The sequence below is a fragment of the Castanea sativa genome, chromosome 7, assembly GCF_040712315.1.
Source record: "Castanea sativa cultivar Marrone di Chiusa Pesio chromosome 7, ASM4071231v1".
NCBI lineage: Eukaryota > Viridiplantae > Streptophyta > Magnoliopsida > Fagales > Fagaceae > Castanea > Castanea sativa.
The window spans coordinates 8,092,509-8,116,744 of record NC_134019.1 but is presented as its reverse complement, the minus strand read 5'-3'; the positions used below and the strand labels follow the sequence as shown (position 1 = coordinate 8,116,744).

The 24,236-nt window shown below is 35.1% G+C and overlaps 3 protein-coding genes across 7 annotated transcripts; 1 reads left to right on the top strand and 2 right to left on the bottom strand.

The window, feature by feature from the left end:
* Positions 1 to 3,713: 3,713 nt before the first annotated feature.
* On the bottom strand, positions 3,714 to 12,418 carry LOC142643695 (uncharacterized). Of its 2 annotated transcripts, none has more exons than XM_075818402.1 (9): positions 12,222 to 12,418; positions 11,980 to 12,085; positions 9,639 to 9,820; positions 8,906 to 9,051; positions 7,604 to 7,695; positions 7,061 to 7,401; positions 5,649 to 5,712; positions 4,634 to 4,696; positions 3,714 to 4,203 (listed from the first exon to the last, which is right to left on the bottom strand). In XM_075818402.1, exons 1-9 carry the CDS (start codon positions 12,401 to 12,403, stop codon positions 4,012 to 4,014), a joined length of 1,368 nt encoding a protein of 455 aa, XP_075674517.1. In that variant the 5' UTR covers positions 12,404 to 12,418; the 3' UTR covers positions 3,714 to 4,011. The 2 variants fall into 2 exon arrangements, with proteins under 2 accessions (XP_075674517.1, XP_075674516.1); XM_075818401.1 differs by having other exon boundaries at positions 9,639 to 9,832; positions 12,222 to 12,403.
* A 3,931-nt stretch (positions 12,419 to 16,349) lies between these two features.
* LOC142643916 (uncharacterized) lies at positions 16,350 to 16,793 on the top strand. Its single transcript, XM_075818629.1, has one exon. The coding sequence runs from the start codon at positions 16,350 to 16,352 to the stop codon at positions 16,791 to 16,793; it is 444 nt and encodes a 147-aa protein (XP_075674744.1).
* A 635-nt stretch (positions 16,794 to 17,428) lies between these two features.
* On the bottom strand, positions 17,429 to 23,438 carry LOC142641979 (protein APEM9-like). Of its 4 annotated transcripts, none has more exons than XM_075816313.1 (6): positions 23,239 to 23,438; positions 22,896 to 23,057; positions 21,097 to 21,174; positions 19,235 to 19,613; positions 18,680 to 19,038; positions 17,429 to 17,764 (listed from the first exon to the last, which is right to left on the bottom strand). In XM_075816313.1, the coding sequence occupies exons 1-6, from the start codon at positions 23,292 to 23,294 to the stop codon at positions 17,638 to 17,640; spliced, it is 1,161 nt and encodes a 386-aa protein (XP_075672428.1). In that variant the 5' UTR covers positions 23,295 to 23,438; the 3' UTR covers positions 17,429 to 17,637. The 4 variants fall into 4 exon arrangements, with proteins under 4 accessions (XP_075672428.1, XP_075672429.1, XP_075672425.1 ...); XM_075816314.1 differs by having other exon boundaries at positions 19,328 to 19,613; positions 23,239 to 23,435; XM_075816310.1 differs by lacking the exon at positions 21,097 to 21,174 and having other exon boundaries at positions 23,239 to 23,422.
* Positions 23,439 to 24,236: the final 798 nt, after the last annotated feature.

Below are 24,236 nucleotides of genomic sequence, written 5' to 3'. Positions count from 1 at the left end.
ACATGTTTCTAATTTTCTTCACAAATTGAGTTTTGAGAACAGTTTTTATTTTCTGTCTATTTTGAGATGCCAAACAAGTTTTTTAGTTTTAAAAATAGAAAATTGTTTTTAAAAACAGAAAATTGTTTTTAAAAACAGAAAATAAGAAGAAAAAACAATTACTAAACATTCCCTAAGGCTCTTGAACTTTCAATTTAAACCATTAACCACCTAAATATTAATTCCTTTCAAAAAAACCACCAGATTATTATGTTTGCGTCAAATCAAACCCTCTGTTATTGTTGGTTATAATGTAATATGAATCTAATCACACCATATAAACATGGTTTCTATCAAAATATCAATTTGAGATAGAATTATTATAACGTGCATATCACATTACTAAATTCGTTAAGCTTTAACAAATAAAAAAATAAAAAATACTAACAAATGTTTGATTTGTCATTGTTAAATATTAGCATTGATACACCATGTTGAATATGCTAGTATGGATGCGGAAGCAAAAACATAAAGTATAGAACACAATAACACACGAGGGTTACGTGGTTCAGCCTAACGGCCTACATCCACGGAGGAAACCCTAAAGGGCTACATCAATAATATATTAGAGTGTAGTACAAATCCTGTGTTACAATGAACCATAATATGTGTATATATAGTAGACTAAACCCTAAACTAATAGACTTCTAGTACAAGTAGGAAACTTGGCTTGCACACAAAGTAGAATTAGGCTTGGGCTTATGCTAATGGGCTAATATATCTCTAACACCCCCTCTCAAACTCAAGATGGAAACTTGATGAAATCTTGAGATTTGATTAGGTTGAAAAGATCCCTTGAATGAAGTTTGGCTCTGTGACGGTAGCTTGAGAAAGGCAATGGTCTTGCAGTGTTGATGCGACTTCTAACGGTGACATGACTATACCGGAGAATTTTGACGGCAGCAGTGGAAAACCAAAGAAGATGAACGCAGCGAAAAAACACCGAGGAAGGCAAAGATTGCTCTTAATACACCGTAAAGACAGAAAACCATGGCCATAAGAAGGCAGCTCTGATACCATGTTAAATATTAGCATTGATACACCATGTTGAATATGCTAGTATGGATGCGGAAGCAAAAACATAAAGTATAGAACACAATAACACACGAGGGTTACGTGGTTCAGCCTAACGGCCTACATCCACGGAGGAAACCCTAAAGGGCTACATCAATAATATATTAGAGTGTAGTACAAATCCTGTGTTACAATGAACCATAATATGTGTATATATAGTAGACTAAACCCTAAACTAATAGACTTCTAGTACAAGTAGGAAACTTGGCTTGCACACAAAGTAGAATTAGGCTTGGGCTTATGCTAATGGGCTAATATATCTCTAACAGTCATAAACCTATTTTTCAGAGGATTAATTATTTAAATTGAAAATCTGTCCAATTACCAAAATAAAACTCAACAGTATACAAAATACATTTTGAAAAATAACTCATTTTCTAGAAAACTTAAAAATCGAAACAAACATAGTGTTATGTTAAAAGGTCAATACTATAAAACCCCCTTTTTATAAATAGAAAAATCGGCAGCAATAAGTTTCAAATGGCTAAAAGTATATTTACTAATTTGCAAGACTATTCAACGGTAGGCAACAACTAATGATCAAGTAGGTAGAGATGGGCAATACTTGTGAGAAACTTAATATATCTATTAATTTGTAAGAGTATTTAACAGTAGACAACAAATCAAGGAGTGTGGTCTAGTGGTCTTGGGTGATGCACAAGATGTGCTAAGTGTGAGGTCCAAGGTTCGAGTACGAATATGGACTCACTTGGATTACCTCCCTCAGCAGCTCAAAGTTTACTAGTATCCCTCATGAGACTGGGAAGCTATAACTCACCGTGGTCCCTCTACACCTCAGCAATGCCCTGGACCCAACGGATAAGGCGTTACAATGGTCACACCCAGATAAGATTACCACATTGGTCACCTCTACCCATTTTTCATTCATAAAAAAATAAAAATAAATGAATCATGATCAAATAGGCAGGGATTGCAAAAATGCCCCACCCCAAAGAGGTGGGATGAGAACAAATTTTACTTGACCCACCCAATCCAAAGTGTGTGTATATAATTTAATCTTTTTTATACATATTTAATTTATAAAAATTAGTTTATATATATATATATATATATATATATATATATATATATATATATATATATATTATTATCATCCCTTAAACACTTGCTCTCTTCCAAGGGCGGGGCTATGATTTTTTGTTTGGTGGTCAAATTGTGGTACTACTATATTAGTCAAAAGTCAAGATAAATCATCACACACATATATAAATCTTAATATTTTGATACTAAACTAAAGTATGTCATAATTTATAAATATATTGTATAAAACTATCAACTTTGACATATGTATATTTGCTAGATAATATTTTTAGAGGAATTTATCATCTTGCAAAGTCCAATGAGTGTACAAAAGTTGTCAAGTTTGATGTTAAACACATACAAAAACGAATTTGAGAAAACAAAAACTACTTTGCCTATATAACTACTAGGCCAATTGACAAATTATATTGTTTTTTAAGAGCACCATTGAACTAACTTAAATATTTGGGGGCAGGAAACTTCTATTTTTATAGCTAAATATTTAAAAATAATAATAATAATAATAATAACAGCCCCCCCCCCCCCCCCCCCCCCCCCCCCAAGCTTAGCTATAACTCCACCCCTGCTCTCTTCCTCTCTCAAATGTCCCTTCCTTTTCTCTCATCTCTATCTCACCAGTATCGAAGTCACCTCAATTAAGATAAAAATGCATGCAACCCCTCCCACCCCCCAACCTTCGACCCACATGGATTTTCTCCTACTTGAAGTCTAGATGCTTCATTCCCATTTCTGTCATTCGTACAAGTATACAACCACACTTACTCTTTTTAAATATCTATACTCAATCTTTTCTAACAATAACAATAAGGAAAAAAAAAATTGGAGTCAAACTTTGTCCGAAGAAGAATGGACAAAAGAAGAATAAGAATATTAAAGCCCAATGAAGCTCTAAATCTTACAAAGCTAGAGTGGCAATTAATCACCTTTATATGTTTCTAAATTTTGGAAAATTATCATAAGTAACTTGTCTCTCAAGTGTAAATCCCACACTAAATTTTGTCATGTCATTACCAAACTCCAATTAGAAACCCACTTAAATTGTATCATATCTAATGTCTATCATGATTACATAATCTTATCGTATTGAATTAAAAATCAATTTCTTGATAATTTTGAAGAAAGGCTTTATAATTTGCAACTCTTTTTTTAAAAAAAGTTATATAAATTCTAAGTATTAAAATTAAATAGTTGCTATTCTTTTATTCAACCAAGTGTACAGCTCCCTTGTGAGTTCCAGTTAGATCAACTAGTAAAGTCTTTAATGGTTGAATAAGAGATCTAAGATTCAATCCCCACTTACACCAAAAACACCGATTAGTGTATTGGTCTAATAATAGAGCTATCTTTAGAAACCGACGTCATAAATTATTTATAAAAAAAAAAAAAAAGGGAGGGAGGGAGGGAAGAAGAAGAAAAAGAAGAAGAGAGAGGTGCACAGTTCCCATATTACTTAGTGAAATCTACAATATGATTCACTTAATTTTCATTTTGCTAATGTCATAGTAGAAATAGTAGAACATATTTAATAAGACCTCTTCTTTAAAAAGAATGGCTCTTATATAAATAACTATTTAGTAAATAATTCACCCACTGGAAACATAAGCTTAATAAGCTAAAAGTGAGAAAAAAACTTTCTAAATGTATAAATGTAGGACTTACAAAAACAAAACAACGTGATTGATGGAATGTTTATGACCATTTAAACAGCTGCAGTTTCAACCTAAGTAATTCAAGGCAAGAACCATCTAGTCATGAAGGCCCCTCCCCAACACATTTGTGTGCATGATACTAACTATCTAGATTGGAGGCTTAATCTGTGTGGTTATGAGAATAAATTTAGTCTTTTGGAATGAGGCAGATTTGTGAATCAAATTCTTCGTATCCTACATCAACAAGACATAGGCCGTCAGCAGGCGCAGGGGGAGCAGTAGCCCGTCTACACGTGGCATCCATTAGCTTTAGTAATGCATCTTCTTCTGCACCTGCTGCTGCTTCCCTTACGGAGGTTGCCAAAAGCACTCTGACCATCTGTCAATTATGGTGAGCCAACAAATTAGTGGAAATAAGACCCAAGAGCATCAGCAAGATAACCCGAAAATGCAGGTCAATGGTTTTAAGAATGGAAATACAAAAGATAAATGCATGCATGGCACTAACCACACTTGTTAATTTTGTTGTTTTACACACTTTTCAATTGTTTTTTTTATTACCCATATTGTGTTTGATTTTTTGAACTGTTTTTGAACTATTTCTTTACCGACCACATTTTTTATTTCAAAAATAATAGGAATCAGTTTTGTATTCTCCTTCTCAAAAACAGTTTTCCGTTCCAATCATGCCCTTAGTTTCCACATCCAAATAAATTAATCTCATGTCATCATCTTCGCAATACCTATTTTCTCAATGTACGCACTTTACCACATGTATTTCTTGACATAATAAAATGTAAAACAATCACCTTGCGTAAGAAGCGATTAGCAACCAGCTCAACACACATAACCATTCTTCCTTCCCCATGATCCTAGAAAAATACAAAGAAACATGAATATCCAAAAATTGGTGTTGCCAGCATACATAAGGACAACACAATCAAGTCCGATCAGCGGAAAAAAAAATACACAACACATTTTGGAGACATAGGAGGCCCAGAAGACATACACACACACACACACACATATTTTTTCATTTTTTTAATAAAAAAATTTTAAAAAAATAAACCCTCTCAGGAAGATTAGAAAGAAAAGAAAAATAGAAGGTCGAAAACTCAAAGACAATTACAAATAAATACAGAAGCTTGCATACACTAGATTCAAAATGGGCAAGCCCAAATGTATTTCGATCTCAGCCCAAAAAAATGGTTTGGACATGCTTCCACATTACAAAATCAATCATATAACTATTTGTCCATTCAAAAAATGCAAGAAGAAATTTAACTATTACATGTTCTAGTTTATAAAGTATGTTCTGAGCAGATGACTGTTCCAAGATTAAATAGCATGTTATTCTAGAAGTTATACTTAATCCTACAATATAACTATCAGATCATAAGAAAAGATATCTAGAACACCCACACAAGCTGTAGATTTTTTTTTAGATGAGTTGGAATCCAGCTCCAATTTCAGTTAGGCCACAAATTGAGAGCTTGGAACAAGAAGTCCCATGTCAACTCTTAAATTATTTACAAGATTTTCAATTTCTTTCTTATCATTTTCATCAACCAAAAACCAACAAAGTCTTGTTAATTGAGAATTTTTTTTTTCCTAACTTATCAAAAAAAAAAAATTGAGAATTTTTCCTCAAATATTGCAAGCACACATTCATGTTGCATGCATGCGGGCACACACACAAAAAGTCACACATTAATGGGGTTTCATTCTTCAGGATAACAACAATTTAAGGATACTTTAACATTAGCAGAAAAAAGGAAAGAAAAGTCAGAAAATAAAACAGCAAATGAATAATGGAACACTTACAGAGGATGGCAGTCGGGCTTCTGTGGCTCGAGCATGGTAGACAAAACACTCCGTAGGAGGACCACTGAAATAGATACAATTGCAGTTAGTGCACTCAAGGATAGATCCTCTCTTAAAAATCAAGTCAATGTCAAAGGAATCATCACAAAGGCAAAGCTATTCCCAGAAAAGCTACTGTCCTGTATCTGAGTCATGCAAAAACACACTAGCAATTATCTTTGAACCTATGCAATCTTTTCAGTTTTCCCAAGTCCCAAAAAACTCAGATCAGGCCAGTAGCATAAAATTGGGACTTCGATGGCTTATACCATAAGATTATCCGAAGCTTTCAACCTTTTAACTGTCAAAGTCTAATGCCTACTAGAACAATTTACCCACCATCCTCCTCAAGATAGGAAGCAGACAAGAAATGAAGAGGTCAACATAGAGAACTGAAAAGGCACAAAAGGATGGTAGACATTAGCGCAACAAATATAGTGCGACACAGACTAGTTTACCATATTAAAAACATGCAAATATAGTACTATATTAAATCTAGTATGATCCATTTTCTTTCTTTGGCTACAATATAAATATATTCAAAAAGTTCAGATTATTGTCAAAAAGAATCCTAAGTTTTTATCATTTTTTTTTCTTTCTAGAATCCTAAATACTTCAAACACAGCAAAATTGGCATGTTCCTACACCTATCAGATCATGGTAGTCAGATAGGCACAAATTGATCAGAAGGGCATGTGGCAAAATAAGATTCTTGCTTAATTCTTGGTGGTTACAGGCTTATGGCCTGCATTAATTCTGGGCAAGCTGCCATGATCAACTGCAAGATTTGTTGTTGTCCAATGGCTGCACCAATGGACACAAATGATCTGAATTGCTTTACCAAAAGGACAATGGCAGGAAAGGATGCAAACTTAAGTTGCAAAAAAAGATTGAAAGATCTAGTTTAGCTAAAGATAGGCTCCAATTATGGTCAATTGGCCAATAATACCTTGCTAGCCAACCACAAGTAAAAGAAAAGGGTTGGAGGTGGGGGGTTGGAGAGCAATACACTCACTCCATCCAAAATTAATATACAAGTATTAATGTAGCCAATCCAGCATGTAAATTGAGAATTCATATTTAAAATGACCTGCCTAGCAAAGTCTTCATGTCCAATTTTATTTTTTCATCAATACTTATATCTGATTAAGTCTTAAGTATAACTCTTAAAAATCTAACAAAAGACTTTTTTTCATAATTACTAAAAAGTTACACACACCCCTGATGAGTCTTGATCCTATGATCTTACCCTCCACCATGCATTTACAAGGGGAGAATATGTCAACCAGAAGCTTATTACCTTATACATACATACAAGCCTGGGTTTCCAAGAAACACAAGTTCCAAAAGCAATCAAAGGTTTTTATTCTTACACACTTCTTGAGGCTTTGGTATCACGAGCAAACATCTTGTAAGATAATAATTTTCCTTCTAGCTGCTGTAAAAGTAGGTTAACCCTGCTTATACGGAAGTTACGTGGTTTCTTTCCACTTTCAAGCTCTTCCCCATCATTGATAATTTGGTTTTCAACAGTCTCCCCATTGCATTCAACACGTCCAATTTTCTGGTCATCCTCATTTTCACTACATCTAAAATGTTCAAGATCCTCCCCACTCTCACTACTGTGCTCCCCATCCTCCCAATCATTCAATGGAAAAATATAAAGATAGCGCCTCCATTTGGCAGAGAAATTAGGATGGAATACGCGTGATACCTACAGTGAGTAGCACCTGATATAAGTATATTCGAAGTAGAGAGCAAGAGAGACAGAGAGATGTATAATCAGATAAACATCTCCAGTTGCTAATAACGAAGATCAAATTCAACTACTACAAATATTGAAGAAATAAACATACAGATAACAAATTTCATTTTCAATTAGCTTGGTTTTGTGGAAAATCTGAACAAAAAATTACCTCAGAAACAGATATGACCCTAAGTTTTCCTGGCACTGCACTGTTGATGGCCTCCCCTATATCCTGAGTTTTTATATCCCTTCTCCAAGTAGCTAGATATAACAATTATAAGGTCAGAAATTATCACACACCAGATGGATAAAATGGAACAAGTGACAAAAACAATCTAGATTAATCTCCTCAAGCTCTGACCAAAGTAACAAACCACTCTACTTGGGGAGAAAAGGATAACATAAACTTTCTTCAATCAAAGATCCATAAAGCAATTGCTTCAAATATGTGCAATATCAAAGAAACATAACAGATCATTATTTTTTTTGTTTGCTAGGCAAATAGGAGGGAGGGCCTGTTCGAACCCTGACACTGGGCACCACAAATAGTCCCAATACCATTAGGCAATCACTTGAACCCCAAAGAAACCTAACAGATCATGTCATGAAAGACTCTAGTGCAGAAATAAATTTTACTAAATATTTTGGGGAAACACATGATGCAATCAATGGAGCCCACCAACCAACAGAAGAATTTTTCATTGAAAATTTGCAGGATAGAGAACCAATAAACTGTAAACATTATGTCCAAGAGGTGCAATGCTTGGACTAATATACTAGAAGAGTCACAAGCCATATCAACACCCTTCCCATGTATTGTATATAAAGTATTAGAGCATACAGCCAACCAGCACTATCTCACTTGAAGCAATGTCCTAAAGCATGAATTTGAGTGTGTGTGTGTGTGTGTGTGCTGCACTTCATTGAGCTACAACACTACCAATTCATACAACAACGTTTATATCGTAGCTACCTTGTTACTTCTACATAAGGCCTTTGAGACCTTATAATTGATGAGTTCATACGTAACATTGAATACAGTACAAATCTACAATTTCTTCTCAAAACCTTATAATGAAGTCAAACCAATTTAAAAACATTCTTGCAGTTATATATCACAATCATAGAGATAACTGCATCTATCATTTTAAATAAGGGCATTTCCACTAGACAATTGGAATTTGTACTTGTAACTGAATATGGACCTCAGTAACAATAGCAAAGTTAAGAAAAGTTCTCAAACTAATATATGTTTTTAGGGTGATACTACAAGAAATCCACTCTAATTTTCTTTTACTGCACACAATGATTGCATCATAGTTCATAACAAAATAGAAAGTGGAATGTGTTAAGCAAACTGCAATCAGAGCATAGCCACCTTTATAAATGTTTAAATAATAACATCATCACCAAAAGTTACATATTCAAGTAGCCAATATAATACATTTAGGGAAATGAAGTAATAACATACAAAAAGCACAATTTTGCTGAAGAGCTGTGACCCCTTTGTCTGTGCGCCCAGCAACAACAACACAACCTTCCAGCGGTAAACCTTTGTCTTTCAGCAGTTTAACTTTATTCTCATCAACAAATTTCCCAAGAGATATTTCAATTAGGCTGTCAAAAGTAAAGTGTAGTCAAGACTCAAGAGTATGAATAAAAATGAAAGAGAACTGTCAAAGTATTTAGCAAATTCCAATCGATTAAACACTCATTTTGTACACAAAGGAATCTTGATAGTTTTAAATCCGCAGAAGGCATATTGAAGCACCCAAAAACACAGAATTAGGTAGCATTTGTCATTGTGTATTAACCAATAATGATGACAATTTTGTTAGCACATTCAGAAGCAGAAAGACCGCACTTCAAAGTGGAGTTCCTAATTCAAAAGGAATGGTATAAGTTGTGATTCCGTTATTCCTATAACTTAGAAATCTACGGAAAAAGCACAAATGTTCCATTGACCAATGAAAACCACAGTAAACTCATTTCATAAATCGTGTTTTTTTATAAATAAATAATAATAATAAATAAATAAATAACAAAAATAAAAATAAAAAGGATCAACTCCTCTCCACTTGCAGTTCAAACAGATTCAACTAAAAACAATTATCACTTGCCAAAAATAAATGGGAAATAAAGTATCATATGTACTATGCTAATGGTTTGAGCAAATTGCAGAGTTTGACAGGAAAACAACTTACCCCTGGACTGTGTTTAAGCCAGGCTGCTTTTGCCACCCGTCAAAGGAACCCCCATGGTATGAAAGAACAATTTTGAATGTTGATCTTGCCCATCTCCCAGTCCTTTCTTCAGCAGAAACACTCTCCAATTCAGTTTTATCAGAAACCTCTGGAATTTCAGCATTATTGTGAACATGATGTGTCTGGAGAAAATTCTATAGAAATAAATATAATAAATAACTAATCACCTAAGATAATAATAGTCCATCATCAACATAATAAACTTGTAAATCTTTCCAATCAATCATAGGGGGAAAGTTACCAGCATTTAATTTGAGAATCCGAATTCACAATATCAATCAACATGAACTTGATGATTGAGCTCACAATAGTAGCTTAGCAAAATGATTTCTCAGGAAAGATGTATTAAGAAGCATGGTGTAAGGTACTTTATACTATGGATATTTAAAGATATACAACAACAACCAAGCCTTGCGCCCGAAAAATTTGGATCAAATAGGATCCTGAACAAACAAATCAAGATCGGCCACCTTTATTCTTTTCAATCATTCTATTCTATCTAAAGTCATACTTTTATGTTCCCTCCTTAATTCACTTATTCTTTTCTATTACTTCTACTAATGTTATCTTAGGTCTTCCTCTACCTTTTTTCATTTCATTGACTTGAACCAACCCACTCTTCCTCACTAGTGCATTAATCGCTCTTATTTTGCACATAACCAGAAAATCTTAAGCAAGTATTGCTCGTCTTTTCATCAACAGGAGTCGCCCCCATCTTTAATCGAAATTCCTCATTTTGAATTCTATTTTTCCTAGTATTACCACTTATTCATCTTTACATTCTCATTTTAGCTTCTCATTTTAGAGCTACTCACTTTAGAACATGTTGCTTCTTAACAGCCCAACATTCAACCCACCCACTTAGTCTTTGAAAGGTACACTGTGTATTCTCCTCCTAGTCATTGTATCTACTATTGCCATTAGTTTTCCCAATTAAAAAACCTATATTCCAAGTGCCTGTTTGAATCCTTAGGACTAAGTTCTTTACTTTTACTCATCCATCAAAATACAGAAATTGTTACCCCATTTTTCACCACACCCACGTGCCAATGTAGGGCATTGCTTTGCTTCCGAGGAACACTAGCTAATCCTCATCCACTTTTCTCTACATTTGGGGTCCAAACTCCAAAGTAACCCCGCTAAGAGGGGGCACCCTATCGTGTACCCACAGTGGATCTATTCATTCATAACAAAGTAACTAAATTTTACGCTGGCTACCAAACCTCCTTTTTCCAAACAGGCTTGGGACTAGCAGTAAACAAATTATATGATGTAGAACAGAAAACAGGTACTTTTCTTGAGCAGAAAGACCACCATGAGTAAGCACGCAGGAAATTCAAGAAAAAAAATCACTAGTATAAATCATCGGCAACAACAACAGAATTTCGCAATATTTGGTGAGGTGATGAGAAAGTGCTAAGATCACAACTCATAACCTTGGCCCATGACGAAAGCCACATTTTGCGCAAATTCCATTGTTTAGCCCCTGAAATCTGCCTTTTTTAGTTTTTTTTTTTTTTATAACAAATTTTAGTTTAAAAGATAGAATAAGGTCCCATTTGTTTTGTGACATCTCTTAGAAACAGTACTTCTAATTTCCACACTTGTCTCGACTTTGCTGCTTTTAATTAAAATTACTATTTTGCCACCTAATTTCCAGAATAGCACAAGTTAGGGCTTTCTAGGTATTTTCCTAGCCGCCTTTTACTATTTAAACGCATTGCAGCTTCCAAGACAATTCAATTATCAAATTTATAAAAATTCAAACATTTTTCTATTGTTTCTTTTTGGTAGATTCCAAAATCCTATCACCTTGTGAATTCAAAGAACCCTTGGTGGATTCCAGATTTTCATTCAAAAAGCAATGTGTTTGTTTTCTTGTAGCTTTCGCGACACCATTATGCGACACTAATGACAGCCGAGTTATAGAAATATTTAAAAATATGACATAATCAATGAAAGAAGGGAGCAGCATCATCAATCTAGTATAAGAAATGCAGAAGCAAATACAATTCATGAAAAGAGCATATATATATATATATATATATATAATGAGACATACTATGTCCACAATATTTTCACAATAAATCATAGGTTGTTAGTTGTTATTGGTTTAAATTTGAACTTAAGATTACTTTTTCACCCCAACAATAACAACCAGTAGCATCCTACCAATTAAGATTTGTTGTGAACATATCACTTTTCACATATCACATGCAAACAAATACAAATACAAATTATGAAAATAGTTTTTTTTTTTTTTTTTTTTAACTAAACCCACCTGAATCCCAAACAAAGCTGACAGTGATGATTGCCCATTCACTGCATTTGAATAAAATTCATTCACTTCTTGCCAAGGCCTTGCTTCCATGAATTCATAGCTCTCCCTTTTTAAAAAAAAAAATAAAAACCAAATTCACTCGATTTATATTCAAAAAAAATTGAAATATAAACATAAAAAAGAGAGCTAGCTAGTAACTGAAACTGAGTGAGAGAGATATGAAATTAAAATTACGAAAGTACCTGGCAGTCCACCTGGCGAATCTGCAAGGATCGGTGTGGTTATAATGTAAATAAGTCTTCTTCTGAGCCCGGGTTTCCATCGTTAATCTCCTTCGAAATCGAATGCCTTCTCTTCCCCAAACCAAAATTGGCTCCGACTTCGCCCACGCCCACGCCCACGCCCATGCCCACGTTTTTATCATTTATCATTGCAGATCCAAACCCCTCTCGTCAAAATATGTTATGCCGATATGACCAATCTGCCCCTACTTACTGTTTAGTCTATGTCGAGCCGAGCCGAGCCGAGCCGAGCCGAGCTTAACTGTGTATTAAAAAGGTTCAAAATTGTTCGCTTAATTTTATTTCAAATACAGGTCAAACTCAAATTTATTGTTAAATTTGACAACATATTTAAGTTTTATCGTTTGATTTTATTTCAAATGCAGTACAAGTCAAATTCGAGTTTATTATTAAATTAAATAACTTATTTAAGTTTGGTTGATTTTCTAATCAAATTAGTTCGAGTTTATTTATGAGCTACCTGTTTTTTAGAAGTATTTATGAGCTACTTAAGTTAATTAAATAGAGTGATTTTTGTTTATGAACTTATGAGATTATTATATTTGATTTTTGTTACAAAATGGATTTTTTTATATTATCAATAAATTTTAAATAATAATTTCATCTATTATGAATTTATATACAAATTTACACAATCAAATCTCGATCTATATAAGTAATTTTTATAAATGTATATATGTAATAACACATACATTTTAATATATATTTTAATCAAACCTTATAATCTTGAGCTTGTTCGTAAGCATATTATTATGTTTAAGTTTGACTTGTTTATTAATCAAGCCTAAAGCTAGACTTGAGTTTGGCTCAATTGCTAAATAATTAAGCCAACAGTTATGCACTTATGCTTAAGCTTAGCTCATTTGCTAAATAAACGAATATAAACAAGTTTAATTTCTCGAGTCGAACCTAAACTATTCATAAACACTTTGGTTCATTTATAACCTTATCCCAAGGTTACAAAATCTCATGTGCTTCCAAGGTTACAACTTACGATCCCTTTAGAAAGGAAAAAATATCTAATGTCTTGATCCTTTTGAATACATGCAACGTCACACTCATAATATGTAATATCTAATGTTTCGAATGCATACAAATTACATTCATATCGTATGGATCCCATCCACCTATGGGAGGGGACATATCATATTTCAGATGTATATACTCATCCTCTCACAACACATGGGACCACTAATGTTGATCTCACTTGTTGTGAGAGAGCTAGGTGTATACACTCTAAACATAATATCCTTTTTGCCACCTATGGGACCCATATAATGTGAGTGGAATATTACATGCATCAAAAACAATAGATACCAAGAGAAAATGAATTGATTATTATTAGAATATTTCATCTATTTCTCTATTTGGAATTTTAATGAAAATAATAAAATGACTCCATTCCCTCGCAAGAATTTCTCCCAAAAGGAGCACTTATTTCTTAATGAAATAAAGGTGAAATACCATTTGTATTCTTATAGGGGGGGAAACAAATAAAATGTGTACGATATAATAATAAATATATATTTCTTTTCTTTTCTTTTCTTTTCTTTTTTCATCCCCCTTTAATAAACTCCTAAACACATTTTAAAAAATATACACCATGCTTCATTCCTTTCTTTTATGAATTATCCATTACATTCCTTATATAATTAATTAATTAAAACTACGCACATAACCTTTATATGAAGTGTGAGTTTGGCTCCAAATTAAAAAGCCAGCTTATTTTACTATTCAACTTATTTTTACTACTATTCATAGGCCCACCGCACTTTTTGGTACTATTCATAGGTTTTACTGTACTATTTCAGCTAACTTTTATCTTTATCTACAGTACTTTCAGCAAAAAGTTTTCAGTTTCAACAAAATAAGTGGATCTCAAACAAACCCGAAATGTCAAATCGCGTATGTAGTAACATTCATACAAGAAATAGCAGCATTGCGAAACAATCGTACAAGAAAGAACAATCGTGATCGTAAGTTTTTTCAAGCATGATTTTAGATGTGTTTGACATTGTGTTAGGAATTCCCTAAAAGAAATTTGAGGTAGCTAAGATCAAGTTTTAGAGTCAGTTTGGGATTACCACAAGAGGTATTAATTTTACTCTAGAACTAAAACTCTACTTCTTGGTGCAATCCCAAATGTATGGTTTTTTTTTTTTTAATGATTAAATGAATGGTTTTTAATTATAGGGTAAATTCTAGAAAACTACACTGAGGTTTGAGGAAATACCAACTACATCCATAACTTCTCAAAACTAACCAACTTAGTCCTTAAAAGACAATTTTGTCCCTCAATACCTAAACCCTGTTACGTTTTCTTCTCTCTTCTCTTTGACTCTCATCTCTCCCCTTTTTCTCTCTATCATCCACCTGCAAAACCCATGAGTCTTCATCGGCATCAGCAACTCTATTGAACAATCATCACTACTAAAGGTTAGTTTAGCATCAACTCCCACTCTCTCTTCCCTATTTTCTATCACCTAAAAACAGTAACATCAGCTACAATCCATGGCTACCACCATCTCTAACCCAGTGTAGCAACAAAAGGAAAAAAACAAAAAAACAACTGTGCAGCAACCCACCATGGCTACCACCACCTCTGACCCACTACAGTAGCAACCCACGGCTACCTCCACCTCTATCCCAGAGCATCAACGAAAAGGAAAAAAAAAAAACAAACAAACAAGTGTAGCAACTAGCCACACGGCCACCACAAATTTGAAAGGTCACCCACCAAAATTTAAATCCAAACCACATGCACCAGATTAGAAGACATCCATTCAACCAAACACCAAAACACAAATCAAAATAGCAAACCCATAGATCTACAAATAGTATACCCACACCCAAATCATCTGAACCTAAAAACCAAAGAAAATTTAGAGGGAGAGAGGGTTATGGGTTTTGCCGATGACCAGAGATCGGTGAGAGAGAGAGGGACGAGGGAGAAGAGATGGGCATCACCTAGATGAGAGAGAGAAGAAAGGAAAAGAGATGAGAGTCAGAGAAGAGAGAAGAGAACGTAACAGAGTTTTGGTTTTTAGGGACAAAATTGTCTTTTAAGGACTAAGTTGGATAGTTTTGAGAAGTTATGGACTTAGTTGGTATTTCCTCAAACCTCAGGGTAGTTTTCTGGAATTTACCCTTAATTATAATAACTAACAACTTGTCTTCAAAATCCAACTTTTGTCACATCAAACAATATCATGTTGGGCAATTTAACATCCTTCTGATTACAGTCATAATAATGCTAAGACCATGTCATGGGCAATGATACAGACCCAATGCAAATATGTTAGATAATATATAAGCTTCTTTTGTACAGTATACACAGCCATAATTTTTGCTGAAAAACAAAATACAAATCCATACGTGCGAATTATAGTGTGTATGTAATCTACACCTTAAGAGCAAATTGCTTCAAAAGTTAATAGAATGACCAATAGAAGTCGCATATAAACGAATATGTCATCTTTATTTTAAGCTTTAACAAAATTCCAAACATGTCTATTGACTCTATTGGCACTTGGCCCAACATTTTGCCCCTCTTGCCCCCTTCGATATCCTCTTTCTCAGCAAACAAACGATCACTTGATATTGAATGCATCGTGGGGCATGAATTATTGTATTCTCACTTTGTTTATTCATTATAACCAAGTGAGAATACAAAGACATGAAGTTGTATTTGTCAAAAGGTGGAAGACTAACATTGCTTAAAAACACTTTATCTAGCCTCCCCACTTATTGTTTGTCTCTTTTTACTATCCCTACACATGTGGCCAATAAAATTGAGAGGTTGCAAAAGGACTTCTTGTGGGGTGACTCCAAGTTTCATTTGGTGGGATGGGATAAGGTGTGCGCACCTTTGAAAAATGGTGGGTTAGGAATAAGGAAATTAACTACCTTCATAAAGCCTTACTAGAGAAGTGGTTATGGTGATTTGGGATTAAGGAGACAAGGCTCTGGAGAAGGGTGGTAGCCCTCAAGTTTGGAGAAGAATGGGGGGGATGGACGTTCAAACTACGTAGAGGGGTGCATGGGTGTGGCTTGTGGAGAAGTATTCGCATGGGATGGGAGGATTTTAACAAGAATATTCGCTTTGAGGTAGGAGTGGGGGATAGAGTGAAGCTTTGGACAGATCAATGGTGTGGGGATTCTCCAATTCAATTGACTTTTCCAAGTGTGTATGGGATTGCTTCCAATAAAAAGGCATCAGTGGCCTCTTCTCTAGAGCAGTTGGGGATTGAGGAGTGGAGAAACTGGGATGTTCATTTTACTCGGAGACCAAATGATTGGGAAATGGGTGGTATGGATGATTTTCTTCGTACCTTGGGCTCTAATCTTCCTCCTACAGAGAACGGAGATCGTATGCAATGGAAGTTGACAAAGAATGGGGACTTTGATATTCGTTCGTTCTACAATAAGTTGAGAAGCTCCTTGCCCATTATTTTTCCTTGGAAAGGTGTTTGGAAGGTTAAGGCTCCTCGACGTGTTTCCTTCTTTGTGTGAACTGCTGTATGAGATAGAATCCTTACAGGTGATAATTTGAAGGGTAGATGGTTGGGTTTTGTCAACTGGTGTATCATGTGCCATAGTTACAGGGAGGCGACGAATCATTTGTTACTACACTGTGGAAAGGCTTATCGGCTATGGAGTTTGGTGAATAGTTCTTTTGGGTCTTGCCTGGATCGATTGCGAATACTTTATTCAGTTGGTGGAATTGGCCTAGGAAGCATTTGTCTAGCATTTGAAATTTAGCTCTTCTATGCTTGATGTGGTGTCTATGGAGGGAGCATAGTAGGAGGATGTTCGAGGACATAGATAGTTCGGATGACCAGCTATTGGCCTCTTTCAGTGGCATTCTATTTGACTGGTCTAGGGCTTGGAGACTCAAATCTAGTGATTCTCTCTCTATGTTCCTTAGCTCTCTCCTGTGTACTTAGTTACTCTTTTTTCTCTTTCTTTTCCCTTTGTATTTCCTCTCTACCTTATGCAATGTTTTTTCTGCATAAGGTAGTGTTCTTGAATATATATCTTTATTACCTATAAAAATAAAAATAAAAATGTACATAGAACAATGAGGTTTTGTGGTAAATGTGCATCACAATTCACATGATATATCTAGTTCCTCGCAACAAACAGTAAAACATAGAAATTGCACCTGGTTGTTAAATATTTAATTCATATCAGTTCACGAATCATAATTACAATAGCGTGGCCTTATTGACAAGAGGAAATACAAGATCCGTACTAAAACAACATTGCCTCTTTAAAATAGAGGCTGTTCATGAGAAGATATCTCTATTTATACCTGTATTGGACACCTAAAGAGCATAATGACTAAAAATATATGTCACTGTCTTCGTGTTGCAGGAGCCAGAGGTTGAACAGCAGCTAGAGGATTCACTTGGTATGAAAATGCGAGTTTCCACAAATCTACCAGAGCTCCTTTCAAGAACAGTGCTTGTCTTGTAACAGTCCTGAAACAAAGATATATATTTTATCAAAACATCATATCTCTTACATACGATAATTAACTTCTCCACCACTGGCCCTCAAACTTTCAATTCCATTAAGTATTTGTACTGCTTTACACGACTTGTTTTAACAAAGTGATTCTGTGAAATATGTTAGGTCCACAGTTCATGAGGGGAATAGTTTGGGGTTTCCTGGGGTTGGCGGGGGAATTGACAGGAAAACATGAGAAAAGTAGTTGTGTGTTGTGGAATAGGGTTCGCTGTGAGGGCAGTGGAGGAGGTGGGAGAAATGGTGGGGGGCCACTCATGACATTAGTCATCCAGATAAATATTAGTTTGGAACTCAATAGTAACAATAAAAATATAACTATGTGGAATATTGGAATGCAGCAATTAACATATGTGGATCTAAATAACCTATTTATAAAGCCCAATTCTCCTCCAATTCACCATTAATTGTTAATTAAGGGTGTGTTTGGATACCGCTTATTTTGCTGAAAACTGAAAACACTGTAGCAAAATACTTTTAAATAAGTGAATAGTGCTATGAGACCCATTTTTAATGAAAGTTTTGTTGAAAAAAGATGTTTGTGGGTCCTGTGAACAGTGCACAGGACCCACTGGAATCTCTCAAAATTGCTGAAATGCGCTTCAAAAAAAAAAAAGGAAACGCCAGACGCAAGACGCCATCCAAATGGGAGCTAAGTTTATGATAACTTGGACGAAGAGATAACATTTCAGCTAAATAAATAAAGGGCATTTTAAACAGTTTTTATTTTAGAGCACTCCATACTGAGAGCAAGCAAAATGAACCGGCAACCAAATAAGATTTAAACCTAAAGAAAAAAGAATAGATTTTGACCTGAGGCTTTGACTTTGAAGTCATGCATGTAGATCAGAGAGAATAAAATACATTACCTCTTCAAAGCAGCTTTTTTCCTTCGGAGAACATAAAACATGAGCAGGATCAAACAGCCCAGCATAACCTTTCTGTTAGATATGACCAATCGAGCATTACCAAACTTCAAAGTGATGGTACGAAACCACCAGAAATATGGCTCCCCTCGTTCAGAAAATTTTAAAACTGCTTGTTTTGTAACATTCCCTTGATTAGGTGGGTATGTGGCTTTTAAGGCTTTTTGAGAAACCTCAGACACATTCAGTTCTTTCTGTGAAGATAAATGGCCATCATGGTTATCTGCCAGCAGAGGTGAGGACCCTTGTGACAAGTTGGTGGCTTTAAGAGAATGCAGGGAGTGCAATTTCCTCAGAAGTACCTAGAAGAAAGGAGATGGAAGAATATAAGAAGAAAGAATATTCTTTTCATCTATCAATAAAATCAATCAAGTTTACAATCATCATTTTAGTATGTGATATAACGTAGAGCATAATGTGAATCAGCAATCATCATTTTATAGCTTAGTCCAAATATGATATCAAATATCAAAAAATCAGTAAGTTCTTGAACAGTACATGTACTGCGAAATCCAAGAACAGCCTCAACTGATTATAATAAAGCGTGAATGCATGATTCCAACTTAGAAGTACCACATAATATATATATACCTGTCGTTTTTCCTCAGGTAGTGCAGCTTTCTCAACCCACGAGATAGCAAGGTGCATATCTTGTAAAACTGTTGCAAGTAGTGTCACAGCATAGACCTCAACAACTTCCACATATTCATCAACTCCCAAAATAAAATGCCTCTCAGATCTTGCCATACAATCTACATTTGCTTCTGCACCAACAAGAACATAGTATTGTTCATCCACACAATTCCACTTGCTAAGGAACTCCTCAAGAAATTCCCGAACACCAAAAGAAGAACCATCTGATATCTGAAAACAGGCCCTGACAAACAATGATTAAAATTTTACAATCACTCCTTTAAAAGTATAGAGAATACCCCCTTCCAAGAATATGTTGTAAAACCTACGTTACATGAACAAAATAGACTGAATTACCCATGTCTTCTAATTTTACAACCATTCCTTTAGAAGTATAGAGAATACCCCTTCCAAGAACATGTTTGCAAAACCTATATTACATGGACAAAATAGAAAGACTGAATTACCCATGTCTTCTTTCCTTTGTTAAGTTTCCCACATCTTCTAGACTATAATATGCATTTAAATCCCACATGCTTACTCATAAAGACGTTTATAATAAGTATGAATCAAAGAACATATTGGTTTGTTGATCCTTCACTATTATAGGAATACTTCGATAAAGATGCTACACTGCATGGACCCTTCAGTTTGCCCAACATGCAAACATTGAAAAGAAGCAGATAAATCCACAGGTTAACCATGTCCCATGTCCTACGTTTTGTGGATTAGATTATACTTACACATGCTTTAAGCCATAGCTTGAACCCCCATGGAAAGTAGTTAAAAGGGAGAAAAAAAAAGGGGGCTTCAATAAAAGTTTCTGGAGAGTGGCTACATTGTCTTCTTAGGCATCTGCTTGGAGAAAAAAATGTGATGGAAACACAACATGAATTAGAAGTTCTCCTTGGTTAAACTCATGATGTTCTTCATCAATCTCTATTCCTTTGGTGCTCTCCTCACTTTGGGATTTTTTTTTTTTTTTTTTGGGATAGGTAAAAGGATAAGGCAAGAGGGAAAAAACATATTTATGAATAATAAAAATGGAATGATAATGCTGCCCAGGATCCAACTGGGGACCTTCAGTGTGTAAGACTTTGGGATGCCAAAAGGACAGTTCTTACTGAATTCGTTGATCCCTATTCACTTCTCTGAGCCTTTTACGCTATTGTATGCATCAACATGCCTTAGTCCCTCTTCCTTCTCTATGAAGAATTATTTCTTTTTTAAAAGAAAAAGCTTTTCCCTGGCCTTTTGCATGCAAACAGAAGTCCCAAGTTGTATTAGTTAAAACTTAAAAGTAAAGTAGTTGTGCAACTAGGCATTTCAAATAATAATTGAAGATTATTTACTTTAGATTCTGATGATTCAAGGAAATCCATCCTCAAAGCCAATAAATTGAGAGAAGAGAGGGAGGGTCAGAATCCCTTGAACAACTGGGGTAATAGACAATTGACATATCCTGAAAACTCCTTTGGCCTTGTTTATTTTAATGGACTACTTTACATACCAAAAAAATACTATCAAACAAGACCAATTATGGACATTCTATCCATGTCATGGCTGTTTTGACAAAATGAACTTTTTAGGGTTGAGCTTTTTTTTAAAAAATTTAAGGTCAGACAACAAAACATTAGAATATAACCCTTCATATATTCTTTTCAAATTCAAATCACATGGCAAAACTGAAATAAATGGAAATTATGACGTGCAAAAGGTAAAGGTACCCAGTAAGTAGAACTTGAACAGGAATAGCTGTAACAGATACGTATAGTAGTTTAAGTTGATTCAGAATTTCTGATGTCCTGCATGCACCCAGAAGAAGTTATGAGTAAAATTTTCAAGATTACCATAACAGATTCCATTTGCCTAGCCAAAAAATAACATCAATTATAACAAGTTGATGAGTTTTGGAACAAAACAGAGAAAAATAAAATCATCTAATTATATCATTTGGAAGATGGGAAAGGAGAAGAATTAAATTACCATCTCCCAAAATAACCTTTATGAGAGTTATAAAGAAATCCTCCCAAATATAATTCTTTTATGAGATAAAGGGGCATCAAAAGTTTTTATTTATTCACAAATAATGAGAACTTTATTGATATCAAATAAAACAGTCACCCAAGTAGACAGGATGTACACAAATGGGGACAGTTCAATCAATCACGTAAATTACAAATATCAATCTACAATTGACATCTAATCCAACAAAGTCCTAAAGAAGAACAATTCGATGTCCGGCATATTCCATTCAGCATCCTCAAAGCTTCAGGCATTCCACTCCCCCCAAATACACCACATCAAACAGTGTGGAACGGCTTTCCAAACAATTCCATTCTTATGACAACCAAAGAGCCCCTGCCAAGAAGCAAGTAATTCTACCACAGTCTTTGGCATGACCTAGAACACTCCTAACAAGCCAAACACCATCAACCACAACTCCATAGCAACAAGACAATGAAGAAATAAATGATCCACCGTTTCCCCATTACCTTTGCACATATAGTACAAATCCAAGACCCAAACGTTCCTCTTACACAAGTTTTCAATAGTCAAACTTCTCCCCAATGCTGCTGTCCAAGAAAAGAAAACTACTCTAAGCATGATTTTCGACTTCCAACTGCTCTTCCATAGGAAAGACATATCATTAGAAAGGGTCAAAACACAATAATACCCATGCACCGAAAAAAACCCATACTCTTAGCAAGTTTCCAGCAAATCTTATATGCCCAACACCAGTTAATGGAATAGAATAAATCATACCCCTGCCACCAGCAGACTCTTCATGACGGCTGATCCCAAAGACTTCTGGAAACCTTTTTGTTTGCACTGGAAGGCCCAAACATCATTCATTATAAAATGCTCAATATCAAACCATCTAATGAATCCCCAAGCATTTCCAAAACCTTTAAATAACAAATCAACAGCCAAGAAAACCATCGAATCTACACACACACACACACACACACACAAAAACTCATAGAATAACATGGTTTTTTAAGAAAAAGAAGAAACCCGTATGCGTCTAATAAACCCATCCCATTCCCATATCCATGTTCTACTTACAAGTGAGCAGAATGTTGCATTCCCTACATTAATTGAGAGCATTGTGCACTAGCATGACCTTTTTATCTAGTAAAATACAACCTTGTTTTATTTCTATCCTACTCTATTCCAACCTTTAATGAATTTTTTTTTTTTTTTTGGATGACGTAGGAGAACTTCATTCAAATTAGTTACACGGTGCAGAGTATACTGCACGATCCTCACGGTTAATTAAACTCCTACAGGCAACTGACCCCACCCGCCAAAACCAGTTTGCGGGCAATCCAGGGCCTTTTCACCCCCTGATGGGCTAAGCAGTTTATCCTCGCACGCAGAAAGCATTTTCTATCCTACTCTATTCCATCCTTTTATAAAAACTTCCAAAACATAGTAATAGCAAGTCTTAAAAAGTAACATAAATTCAATGAAATTCACGTTTCTCTCTCAAAACAAATTTAAGAGTTTTAATGAAAGGTACCTTCCTAGTGCCTTCAAGGATTGGACCAACACCATACCGGTCGACTCCAACATGTCACGGAATCCAACTTCAACAATGCTTTTATCATCATCGTTACAAAGACGCTTCAATATGGACGAAGCTAATGATTCTGCCTCCGAATACATTGAGCAAACAAGGTAGCTGCCATTGCCAACACACAACACAACAATACAATATCAAAACTTTTATGGCAGTGTTTTTCAAATCTTAAAATTTTCAAATACAAACAGAAAACCCAAAAAAATAAATAATAATTCAATTGCTTTGAAGAAAGGAATTGTCGAAGAAACTTGAATATAAAAAAAGAAAAGAGCCAAATTACCTCTCAGAGCGCTCGATTTCTTCCCAAATTGAAGGATTTGATTCAATTACAGCCATCTCTCTCTCTCTCTGTGAGTATGGTGGGAGCTTTGGATGTGCAAGTAGGGGAGAAAGAAATGATATTAGGGGTGGAGATTGGCAGTGGAGAAGGAAATGAAATTGGGAAGAGAGAGAGAGGGAGTTGCGTGAGCCGTGAAGAGGTGTAAAATTTGGTTTTTTATTTTTATTTTTTTTATTTAATTTTATCGGTGACTGTTTGGATTCAACTGAAAGTCGTTTTTACGGAACTAACTACAAAATTCAAACTATATCATTAGTAAGCAAACGTTTGAAACATATTTGGTTTCTAACAATTCGAGTCTATTGGACTCGATTTTCGGTTTATATTTCTCCATCGCGGCACTGGCTGAGCTGGACAGGGAGGCCACATAGGCACAGAAATCGAGTTTGTTGAACTCGATTTTTGGTCAAGAAAATCGAGTTCAATGAACTCGATTTCTATGTTTCACACTCACGGGGGTGCATGTGATCACTTTAGTAAATCGAGTCTAGTGGACTCGGTTTTTGGTCACGTGATCACTTAAGGTAAATCGAGTCTACTGGACTCGATTTTTGGGCACCATGGTTTTCGGGCACGTGGATGTAACTCGAGTCAAGGAGGCTCGATTTATTTGCTTCTAAAAATCGAGTCTCCTGAACTCGATTTCTGTGAATGGTCCCCAACCCATCCACGTGTCATGTGGGTCCCAACTAGGACCTTTTTCCCCCTTACCCGGCTCACTTATGCTCTCATTTCTCTTCTGCTCTCACAGCAGCACCACTCACACAACCCTCATCACTCACACAACAATCACACTCATCTTTCATCAACTCTCAGGTAATGTTTTTTACAATATTGATAATATTTTTTATTAGTTAAATATAGTGGTTATTTGCTAGGTTTTTTTTTTTTAAGAAACGATTATAACATATTAGCAAAATTTTTGTTTTTTTGTTTGT